Raw genomic sequence first — 12,715 nt, 5'->3', positions numbered from 1 at the left:
AGTGCGCATGACTGGTTTGGTCAGCCCCAGAGGGCCAACCAAACAGTCAAGGCCCAGAGCATTAGTCAAGCCACTCCTCCCTGACCCGTCCACCTGCCGGCCCCCAACCAGGGATATCCTTCTGCTTTCTTGCAGTGCGATAAGCAGAAACATAAAACAGAATTTAAAATACCATTTTATATGTTTCGGCTTCTCGCACTGCAAGAAAGCAGTGGGGCGACGCTCCTCCGCCCTAATGGAGGAACCGCCGCAGCTACTTTAAATTATAGTGGGGTGATAGAGTAGGAGTTTGCAGGATAGAAACCCTACAAAATTTTAGTCGAAAAAGTTCAGGTAAAATTCTCCTGCAAAACATTTTTGATCAAATCTTTGTCGCATAGGTGAAGTTATCCAAACTATCTAAATATGGAAATTTCAAAAACTGCACAAGCTGTGGACTCGGCAGAAATTCTATTGTTCCAAGCTGGATTCTAAAAAAGTACATTTCACATGCCCTAAGTATCTGAGAGTACCCTGACCAACGACCACATTAGCAAATGCCTAGAGATATATGGTGGACACGCCATAAGATAATGGGACTGTGGGACATTCATGAGGTTTCGGGTTGGACTCCTTCTGGCATGGGGTGTGGAAGGCTTAGATGAGTTGGATCACATATGGATGGTGTGGGCCCGCATCCCTGAGGGCTGAGGGCACTGAGCTTAGCTGGTATGTGGGGTTGTTTTTTAACTTTGTTCCTATTAGCACTTTTTTTTTTACTACACACATCGGCATTTGGATATAGGTGGTTTATTGTGTAAACTAATAAACAGATTTAAACCTAAAAAGTACATTTAATTCACGTTTTGGTATTCCTCCCTGTTCACAACTACCTAAGGAAGAAATACAATATTGGAAGATTTGAAAAAGTGCACAAAATATATATAACAATTCAAAACTCTGTTTTCTCAGAGAGGCTTCATGTGTTGGCTTCACCTGACTGAGCAGCAATGAAACAAGGGTACCTTTCTCTTCCAGAGACATGTAGCGGAAGCACCATCAAACGATCTGCGACAGGAACTCTGGGCCCGGTTTAAATTTTGCCAGACAGGATACTCAGTCACAACGGATATTCTGTCCACCGAAATATAGATCCCATAGTATATTATGGGATTTATATTTCGGCAGACTGAATATCCTTCACTGTTGTGATGGAGTAACCCATCCACTGAAATCTAAATCAGGCCCTCTATGTGAAAGGACAATGTACACTAAAATACTTGGCATGGTTTTGGCAGACAGAATTCTTCTGCCCCTACTGCAGCAAACAGATGGTCATGAATGGGAACAGCAAACCTAACATGGAAATGGCAACCACACGTAAAGTAAATAAGGAACAGAAAAGACAGTATTTAATTAGCTGTGACAAAATACTGATCTTGACTTTTCTATACCATATGTCAGCCCACTGTAGCACCTACCTCTCAATGGCCTCCATATTGTTACGCAGGCAGAGGTCAGCCTCGTCAGCAACTTCAAAGAACTTTTTCCGCATCTCGAAGGGCATAGATGATTTCTCATTGATGAATTTGGTGGTGGAGGAGATGCACATTCCTGGGGAGCTGTTGAAAACAAAGGATGGCAAATAATGTGGCTGAAAGAAACACATTAAACTGAAACTTTAAAATCTCTACGTTTGATAGAAGTTGGCATTGTGTGACGATCAAAAGAAAGTGCGTGAAACTCTTAAAAACACATGGTGCCACAACTCCTTTCAGAGGGCCACAGGGCATACAGGGGCTACCAGGTCAAACCAATGTGGCTGAGGCCATTTACTCCTGATGTCCCAGGATCCAACCTACTATGGATCATAAGCAACTGGGACAAGTACCCATTCTGCACTTGATGCTCAGAGGTAGCTGTGGACGAGCAGTCAAGGGCTCCCACGTGCGAAGGGGGGGCTTGGGGGAGTGTAGACACATTAGTGAACATGATTCAAAACTCAAAGTGCACACAGAAATGTCAAAAAATCAATGTCCAGTCAAATACTTGATTTTATAAGAGAAATAGATATTTAATTTCCAACTCTACATATTAAAAAAAAAAAAGCATTTGTAAGCAATAACGCAATCCCCTTGAGGTCAGGGCTCTAGTATTTGTTAGGTAACTCACTGTCCCATCCTCTTTCTTGTAACGTGTTAGGGTAATTTCCCATTCACTGGTGGCCTAATTCAGGGAATGCTTACTAGTAGGTCGTACTCAAGACTTCCCTATTAACTCTTCACAAATTAGTCAAAAGAGTCTATGGTGCCCCAGCACTGTCAGCAGCAAGTCCCTTGGGGCCTAACTGACCCAATACATGTCTTATCAGCTCCTTCAGCATAAAGGCTTTAAGCACTGCAGCGAGTGCCCTGACCACAGGCACTCACAAGTCCTGACCCTGTTCGGAAAAGTTGAGCTGCTTGCAATACACGCAGCAGTACCTGGCAGGTGCAGGCTCTCTCTCCCAAGTGGCACTGCCGACTTTCCCCAGTGATTGTTATGTTATGTTATGTTATGTCCATTTGTAATGCGCTCGGCTACTCGTGAGTATCCCGGCACGAAAACCCAAGGGGTAGAGGAGAGACCATCATACGAAAAGATGTATTTTAAGCTTCTTTTTAAACGCTACAAGATCTTGAGTTAAGCGAAGATCCAATGGAAGAGCATTCCAGGCCATGCTGGATTTAACCACGAGGGAACAGCCCCCCACCCTCTGGAGCTTGAAACGTGGGACATGTGCCAGGCAGAGAGACGAAGAGCGCAAGGCCCGCGAAGGGACATAGAAGGAAAAATGCCTCTAGAGATAGCGGGGACCCTGACCGTGGAGGGCACGATGGGCCAGGACCAAGAGTTTAAACTTGATCCTGGCCGCCACGGGCAGCCAGTGAAGAGAGTGCAGATGAGAAGTAACACTCCTTCTTGACGAAATGCCCAGGAGCAGTCTGGCCGCCATGTTCTGGACCACCTGTAGTTTTTTAAATCAGGTACCCAGGGACCGCGGCATAAAGGGCATTGGCGAAATCCAAACGAGTGAGAATCAGTGCACAGGTGACAGTTTCTCTAGCAGCCTGCGGAAGCAGTGGAAAAAATTCCTAAGAGTTTTTATAAGACCAAAGCAGCAGCCAGCAGTTTTCCTGATGTGAGTAGAAAAGGAAAGATTCTCCTCGAACCAAACACCCAAGTTCTTAGCGGGCTGTCCCACGGACAGGGGTAGTGGAAAGTCCTGTGGTCACAACTGCTCACGAAAGTCAGCGGGAAATTTGCCAAAAAGCAAAATCTCCGATTTTTTCTCATTACACTTAAGCTGAGCATCCGCCAACCAATTGAAGATGGAACGAAGGCAGTGTTGCGCCACAAGGACAGAATTCGATTTTTTATCCCAGGTGAACAGCAGGTGGGTGTCATCTGCATAGGCCAGTACCTTAGCCCCAAGATCTTCAGCCAGATGGATCAGTGGCGTAACATAAATGGTAAAGAGCCGAGGGCTAAGGGAGGAACCCTGCGGGACTCCAGTAGTAACCGTATGGAGAGAGGAGTAAAAAGGGGGGAGCCAAATCTGCTCAACCCACTCCTCCAAAAAAGACCTAAGCCAGCCCCAAGCAGCCCCTGAAACTCCAACCTCAGCGAGACGGGCCAGAAGAAGAGCATGTGGGACCGTATCAAATGCCGCAGAGAGGTTCAGCAGAATTAAAGCTGCCCTACCCCCGGCATCAAGGCACTCCCGAATCGCCTCCAATACCTCGACCAGAACAGCCTCTGTACTGTGGGCAGCAGGAAAACCTGATTGAGCTGAGTGCAGAAGTGCCTCGGCCTCCACAAATTCTGTTAATTGCTTATTGACCACCTTCTCACAGACTTTGGCAATGGCTGGTAAGAGAGAGATGGGCCGATAGATGCCTGGATTAAGAGGATCCAGAGAGGGCTTTTTAAGGAGGGGTAGAATCTTCGCCTGCTTCCAACCCTGAGGAACAACCATTGACTGTAGAGAGAGATTAATAATAGAATTAACTTCGAGGTGAACGCTCTCCGCTACCGCAGCCAGAAGCCTGGCCGAGCAGGCATCGGCAGGGGAACCAGATTTTAAACCTCTGAGAATTTTAAGAGTTTCCAGCGGGTTAACTGATCTAAAGGCAGACAGCATGCCAGAGGGGGGCGCAGCTTGAACCACCAGCGGCAATACACGACCGCCATTACCTGAGGAAAATTGTATTTTATTTAATATAATATTTGTAGGTATTTGTCATATGCATTTAACAATATAATATTTTTTTTTATTTGTAATATCAAATATATTTGTATTTTCATTTTTAAAATATTTATATTCTTTTATTTATTTTGTTTTTTAAATATTTTTGTTGTTATTGTTATGTTTGTTTCTACTTTTGAACTGTCTGGAGTGAGAATATTAATTGCTACCCCTTTGCAATCCAACATTTTCCCTACTGTTGCATTCACTGGAGTGGGAATAGTACATTTTATCCCTCCGCTACCCAACACTTTTCCAACTGTTGCACTCACTGGAGTGGAAAATTTGAATGTAAAAACTTTTAAATAGTGTAATGTTTTAATTTATAACCATGTTTTTTATGAGATTTTATGTTATAGGCGTGTATGTATATATATATATATATATATATATATTACCTACTGGCGGTCGCCAGTAGGTAGTTATAGTTAGGACCACGTTTCCATAGGAAAACCTCAACATTCTATTTTGAATAACTTTGGCGCCGGTCGACGAATCCTCGCGAATTTCTCAAAATAGGTGGGGCGCTACGCTCCGCTCCTACCCTGAAAGTCTCGGGGGGATTCGTCAAGCGGGGGCTGAGATAAAAGGGGGGTCCCAAAACGCGTTTTTCCCATGCATTTTTCCATAGGACCTTTAGAACGAGCTACAGCCCGAACGGCTGAACAGAATTACTAGAAATTTGGCAGAGAGGTAGTCCCTAGGTCAAGGAAGTGCCTTTTGTAGGTTTGGTGTAAATCTGTTCAGTAGATTCTGAGAAAATAGCCTTTAAATCAATATATATATCTGAGCCCGCTTACGGTACGCTTACCGTACGCTTACGGTAAGCGTACGGTGGCGTGCGCGAGCGCGATTCTGATTGGCTCTTAGATCTTAGTAAACATTCGAATCGGCAGAAACCAGGAAGCGGCGTCCGCCATTTTGTCTACCGCACTGAGTGTTATGTATCAAACATGATGGCCAAAAACATGTTACGGGGATGTTTTGACAACTCCCTCTCACATAGTCATGTTGAGGGAGTCCCCAAACATCCCCCAAGAGCAAAAACGGCATTATTTTTTTTTCGGCAATTTCGCGGGGTACGCTTACCGTACGCTTACCGTAAGCGTACGGTAAAAAAATAAAAATAAAAAAAACACTATCCACACTTTCTCCACCCCTTGTGCAAATGGTGGCCGAAGGCCACCATTTGTGCATGGCTTATCAGAGCACAGAAAATTTTCCCAAAAAATTTCAACAGATTACCTATCACAAGGAAGCGCATAATATGTCCTCCATGTGCGCACGGTGCGCGAAGCGCATCGTGCGTACATGGCCCATCTAGCGTAACGTGGGCACGGCACTAACTGCGTAAAGTGGGTGCGCGGTGCGCGAAGCGCACCGCGTGCTCACTGTGCGCGCACGGTGCGCGAAGCGCACCGTGCGCGCACGGAACGAACTGCGTTAAGTGGGCGCGCACGCCACGAATGGCGTAAAGTCACTTAGCATTTAAAAAACCGTACAAATTCACTGAAAAAACCATAGGTTTCACACACGTTATAGTTAGGAATTAGCATTTAAAAAACCTTGCAAATTCACTGAAAAAACCATAGGTTTCACACATGTTATAGTTAGCGGAAATTTTACTGATAAAAAACCAATGAAATTGCCCCGTTATAGTTAGTGCTGGCAACTATAACTCACGCGACCGCAATCTTCTGCTGGTGACATATGTGTCTTTATGAAAAAAAAATATTTGTAATATATGTATAGCTAAAAATGTATGGAAGAAGACATGGGCAAATAAGTGTCTAAATACAGTATTAGCATCAGCAGAGGATTGCGGTCGCGTGAGTTATAGTTGCCAGCACTAACTATAACGGGGCAATTTCATTGGTTTTTTATCAGTAAAATTTCCGCTAACTATAACATGTGTGAAACCTATGGTTTTTTCAGTGAATATATATATATATGTGTGTGTGTGTGTGTGTGTGTATATTTGTCTAAAATTTCAAAACATTTAAATAAATAGTTTATTAATTTTTTAAAGTAAAAATGTATATATTTATTATGTATGGGTGTTTACATTTTTTTTATTAAGTTTGTTATATTTTTATAATGTATACTAAATCCACTTTATTTTTTTAAATTCATTTTATTATTTAATATATTCAATGTGTTATTTTATTATCTATATATATATATTTATATATATAAAAAAATCGATATTTTGTACAACTATATTTTTAAAATCGATATTCTTGTCTCCATATTTTTGTACTTACCTGTTTAAGTATAGGGAGTCGATATTTTTGCATTCTATATATTTTCCTTAGTATTTTTTAATTCTGTATTTTTTACATCAATATTCCATCAGTGAACCCATGCTGGCATGATGGCCAATCCTGCCAACATCTACCCCCCACCCCCTTTGTCTCATTGTCTGGGAGGAATGCACAAAGGCTAACTAACCTAATCAATGTCATGAGCCCCAGGATACTTCAGAAGGCACAAATTGTTAGGACTAGAAAATGCCATCTTTCTAAAAGTGTTTTTTTCAGAATTGTAACTTAAAATCCAACCGTATCTTAAAGTACAACATTATCTTTCTATCTGCTCCCAAACTTAAGTTATCTCTTACTATGTGCAATAAGGTAACCCAAAGCTATCTTAATGGAGAGATAGGCCTTGTAATAGTGAAAAACGACTTTAAGAGGTATTTTACTTCTATGACATGTCAAAATGAAACCCGCATGTCCCACTTTTTAAACGTAATGCACCCTGTCCTATGAGCCTTTAGGGTCTACCTTAAGGGTGACTTTTAAGTATTAAAAAGGAAGGTTTGGGTCTGGCAAAATGCTTTTTTTGCCTGGTCAAAAAGGCAGTTTAAAACAGCGCCACAGGCTGCAGTAGCAGGCCCGAGACATGTTTTTTAAGGCTACTTTACACAATTAGTGCTGCAGGCCTCTAGTAGCAGTATGGTCATAATTGCATCAAGTTTCTAGAGTCCAATTACAGTTCCTTCCACATTCAGTCCATTAAAGTATTCAAGGAGGCCAATTAATTTCATGTTCCATTTCATTTTTCAATAAGCCACGGTAATGGCTTTCATTCTTAAAGCAATACTTCATCAGGGCTGTAGCAGAGAGGATGGCCATTTTAAGGGATTAGAGAGACAAGGGTAAAATAAAGTGATACCCCCATCCAACCCAACAAAATGTACTTTCTAATTCCAAGAATTGTATTAGTGAAATACTCACCACTTTGTTACAACAACTGCCTAGCTATATACCATGATCTCATCCCAGAGGGAGCAAAAAATATGACCGCAAAGCCCAGTGTCAGCTCCTCAACTATCTCCCACCCCTATACCATCTGGGCAGTGTCTACTCATAGATATATTAAGGCCTCCACTAAAAGTAAGTCAGAATAGGGTGAGGTGTTTGTTTACGACACCTGGTTAATACTATTACCACAGGATGAGATATTTAAACTGTCTGGTAAATACCTACTATTTCAAATGTTCTACTTGCACATAAGACATAACATGCTCAGCCAGTTTTTAATACACCTGATTATGCATGCTATGCCTTTCTTACTGAGCTTTTTCCTAGATAAATGTTGATAGGTGATAGACCTGGCATCTTTCATATGTTTTTCGCCTGTCTTTTTTGTATCTGACCTTCTGTTTTGACTGTATGCTGCATTTAGTTTTTGCTGATTTTTTAACTTGAGGCACGTGCTCCAGTGTAAAATGTATCTGTAATTAGTTTATCCATGACTAACATATTTAATTTACTAGTGAGTCCCTAGTAAAGTGCACCAGGTGTGCCCATGGCCTGTAAATCAAATGCTACTAGTGGGCTTGCAGCACTGAATGTGCCACCCACATGAGTAGCCTTGCAATCATGTCTTAGACTTGCCACGGAAGTGTCTGTGTGGGCAGCTGTAAACTGACATGTCAACCTGGCAAGTGCACCCACTTGCCAGGCCTGAACCTTCCCTTATACTAATTTAAAGGGTAAGTTAGGCCCAAGCTATCCAATGGGCAGGGGGCAGTTTATTTGAAAGGTAGGACATTCACTGTTGTGTTTTACATGTCCTGGTAGTGAAATACTACTAATTCCGTTTTTCACTACTGCAAGGTCTATCTCTCCCATAGGTTATCATTGGAGTTGCCTTGTAACATCTTACAAGTGTAACTTCCAATTGTGAAGGGATAGAGATTTGGAGTTTGGGGTCACTGAACTCACCATTTAAAAATACTTATTTTAGTTTTTAAATTATGTGTTTGAAAATGCCACTTTTATAAAGTGGGCATTTTCCTGCTTTGCCATTCTGCGGCTCTGTCTGCCTGTGGAATCCACTTCTGAGGGAGGGTGACAGTTGGGCTGTTTGTGCAATCACTCTAGGCTGTCCCACAAAGGGAGCTGAGATGGGTCCTGCATATCCTGATGGCCCATCACCAGGCTGGTGGGTCTTCCTGAGCTAGAGCATTGGGAGGAGTTGCCTGTCCTCACACAAAGCTGTGTCAACCCCCCCTGTAGTGTGTTTAGAGTCCGGTCAAGGAAAGGCAGGGTCTTATGCACTACAGAGACTTTCCGTTAATGTTAGCCTACTTCAAAGGTAGAAATTGATACATGTACTGGAGCTGTGACACCATATATTCAGAATACTTCTGGAGTAAGAGGACATTCTGCCAGGAAGAAGAGCTGGATGCTGTAGGAGTGGAACTGCCACTCTGTTTGTTGCTTTGTTGTGCTGGCCTGCTGCTTCTGTCCTGGGAGTGAAAGGACTGGCCTTTGCTTTCGATATCCTGCTTCCTAGGTTCTCCAAGGGCTTGTGTGTGTTGCCTCTTGGTACGAAGTCTCAGGGCCATCTTCAGCCCCAGAACTCCTCTGCTGGGAGATCTGACCTGCCAAGTGGTGCTAATTCCAGTTCTGGGCCCTTGGAGGTGACTTGGCTGCTTAAGATCCATGCAACAACTCTCAGCACCTGTTTTTCCCGATGGAGCACAGACGTGTAGCTGAAAAAGCAGTGCATCGCCGCAGGGCGGCTGAAGAATCAACACGCCCAATCCGACTCCAACGCAGACTCTGCTGTGAGGCTGAAGAAATCGGCACATCACCTGCTTCACGGATGGGAAATGGACACAGGGCCTGTTCTGCTGCATCAACCCAGCACATCTGGATTTTTGACACATCATCCCTGTGTGCCAAATTCTTCATCTACGTGACCCAGCAGGAAGGAACTGAGGCTGCGTTTTAGGAGATCGATGCATCACCTCCCCTCACAGTAAGGAATCAATGCATTACCTCCCCTGACAGTAAGGAATCGATGCATCACCTCCTCTGCGCTGCAGTAAGGAATCGACGTATCACCTCCTGTGGCTGTACAGAATCCACAAATCACCTCCCCTAGGAGTAAGGAATTGACACATTTCTATTCTTTTCCAGTGCCTCACCTCCCCTGCGCCTATGTTCACCTTTAATTTTGACGCATCCCAGGTACTTTGTTATAAAAGTGATGCATCCATAGTTTCATATAGACTGAACTGTTTTGAACATTTTAAAAGTGATATCTTATCTTTTCTGGTGGAAGTTGGGTTTTTGGTCATTCTGGTCTTGTTAATTCAGATAAATATTGGTTATGTTTACTAAAATGGTGTGCATTTGTGGTGTTTTCACTGTGTTACTGTGTGTGTTGGTACAAATGCAATGCTTTACACATTGCCTCTGAGATAAGCCTGACTGCTCATGCCAAGCTACCAAGGGGGTGAGCAGGGGTTATCTTAGCTGTGTGACTCCCTTACCCTGACTAAATAAGGTGTCCCTACTGGTTCAGAGTGCAAAGCTCTGCCAACTAGAGACCCCCATCTCTAATAGTAGGTTTGACCTGCTGGAATCTATGTGTGGGAAAATGTGAGAGTGTGATCATTATAACACAGCTCATAATTCAAATCAGTCTGCAAACAAGCTTCTGCACAGGGGTTGGACTATAGGCCTGAATTTTTAATGAGGGTCATAGAGTTGCTCCATATGCAAGCAGAAAAAAATGATGACCTAGGCCCCATATGTACATGACAGACGTTTGCAGACTACAGTGTGAATGATCATGACCCATTCTTTGCAAGGCCCATTCCCTCCAATGACTGGCCTTTTTTTGAATAGAGATACAAAAATTATGAATAAATGAATAAAAAATACTTCTAAAGCGCACAGCTACTACAAGAGAGTCCTGGTGCTAAGGCAACAGCAAAAGAGACATCTACCACCTTACAAGTTGAACAAATACGTTTTTAGTTGCTTCTGAAGATTGTTTCATCTGAGATACATCTGAGTTGAAGGGGGGAGGTCATGCCAGTGCTTGGCTGCCAAAAAAGAACAGGCCAAACCACCAAGCTTCTTCTGCTTAGTATGTGGAATATACAACAGCTGGGAAGACTGCAGATGTAAGGCCCTAAGTGGATGATAGTCTTGTGGCCTGTTAGACAGGTATTTAGGTCCGGCCTTGTAAAAAGCTCAGTGCGCAATGGTCAAAGCTTTAATGCTATTGGTTATGTCAGTACAATACCAAAGCACGTGTGGGAAGCTTGAACAGAAGGTGAATTGCTGTATTCTGCACAATTTGCAGCCAATGTATTAAGTAATCAGGGATCTCCATATAGAGAGCATTGGCATAATCTAGGCTAGAGAGAATCAAGGCCCTGATTAGTGCTTTCTGAGCTTCCCAGGGCAGAAAGTCAAGGCATTTTCTTCACATTCTGAGTATCTACTAAGAGACTTTTACCACTGCAGAAATCTGGGGTATAAAGGGTGAACATCAAAATGCAACCCTAAGTTCTTTGCCATCTCCATGAGGGGGGGTTGAGGGGGGGTAGTGTGCAGCTGCTCGGCCAGGCACCCCACAAACCGAGAAGGTGGTTAGGGCCAAAGAGCGGAATCTCTGTTTTTCCTGGGTTACCTTGCCGGCGGTTGGCTTTGAGCCTCCCATTACCGCCATAATGCAGGCTAAAAATGTTTATTGGCTTCAAGAGAGTTATCTTCATAGGTCAGCAAAAGCTGGGTGTCATCCACATATGAGAAAACTTGAATACCAAAGGATTCAATCAGAAATGCGAGCAGGGACATATAAATGTTAAAAAGTGTTGGGCTCAAAGCTGAACCCTGTGGTACCCCAAACTTAAGAGTTTTTAATACAGAGTAGAACGACTTAAGCCTTTCAGCTTTTGGAGACCGACTCCTCTAACAGAGCACCTCATAGTCTAAGAAATCATCAACTAACTCTGTCAGACTTTCATTCTTCTTGGAGACTTGAACCCTCTAAGGGCATGTTTCACCAGGTGTCCCACCACAATCTGCAACAGTAGAACGGAGTTAATGGTGCATTTCTGTAGCACTGCAAATTCCTTATAAGTCTTTTGCAGTCCAGTCAACCCAAAGTAAAACTTTCCCAACCATTCGGTAGTCACTGAGCACAGACTTTAGAGTCTGCCTTGCACCTTATCCAGTTTTCCAGTACTTGTCAAGTTTCCCTCAATGTTGCATGAGGCAGCTGGAGCTCCCTTAAAGTGCCCTTAAAACGGACAAGAAAGATTTGCTCCAGAACCACCCCTACTTTCACAAGTGAGCTTCTGACCACTTACCGAACAACAGCTTTTAGGTGCAAGAAAGTCCTTCTTTAACTCTTTACACTTAGCCTCATGTGGCAATAAGGAACCAGAGGTCCATGAAGGGGATGGCACAGTTTTACACTGAAAGACCATAGGGTTGCTTTACATGTAAGAAAAAGAGAAGGTTAGGGCCTGGCAAGTAGGTGCACTTGCCGATCGACATAGCAGTTTAAAACTGAACACAGACACTGCAATCGCAGGTCTGAGATACCTTTTCAGGGCTACTCATGTGGGTGGCACAATCAGTGCTGCAGGCCCACTAGTAGCCCCTGGCACACTTAGTGCACTCTACTAGGAACTTACCAGTAAATCAAAATGCCAATGAGGGAGAATCAATTGTAACAACAATTTACACAGGGAGCACTTGCACCTTGACACTGATCAGCAGTGGCAAAGTGCCCAAAGCATCCAAGCCAGCAAAAACGAAATCCAGCGCACATAAAAAAAACAGGCGGTAGAGGCAAAAAGTCAGGGAAACCACACCAAAGTCTAACATGTGTTCCCTCCAGCTGAAAGGTGGGGAGAACTACCCACCCTATTGGGAGTTCTCATCACTAAGGCAGAAGAATCTGGACAGATCAGCATTGGCGTGTTCTGTACCAGGGCGGTGTTCCACAGTAAAATCCATTCCCTGTAGGCAGATGGACCACTTTAACAGTTTTGGGTTCTCACCCCTCATTTGAATCAACCATCTGAGGGGCCTGTGGCCTGTCTGAACCTGGAAGTGAGTCCCAAACAAGTAGGTTCTTAGCTTCTTCAGTGCCCAGACAACAGGAAAAGCTTCTTTTTCAATTGCA

At 43.4% G+C, this 12,715-nt stretch overlaps 1 protein-coding gene across 2 annotated transcripts in view; it reads right to left on the bottom strand.

Moving 5' to 3' along the window:
- Positions 1–12,715, bottom strand: part of CCDC60 (coiled-coil domain containing 60) — a 639,895-nt gene that overhangs the window by 44,253 nt on the left and 582,927 nt on the right. For both annotated transcript variants that reach the window (XM_085633209.1, XM_085633208.1), the window contains exon 11: positions 1,461–1,601. In XM_085633209.1, coding sequence (XP_085489335.1) covers positions 1,461–1,601 — 141 coding nt within the window. The remainder of the gene's footprint in view (positions 1–1,460; positions 1,602–12,715) is intronic.

Source organism: Triturus cristatus, chromosome 11 (genome assembly GCF_964204655.1).
Source record: "Triturus cristatus chromosome 11, aTriCri1.1, whole genome shotgun sequence".
Lineage (NCBI taxonomy): Eukaryota > Metazoa > Chordata > Amphibia > Caudata > Salamandridae > Triturus > Triturus cristatus.
Note: the sequence above shows the minus strand (reverse complement) of the source record. Positions and strands in the feature narration are given on the sequence as shown.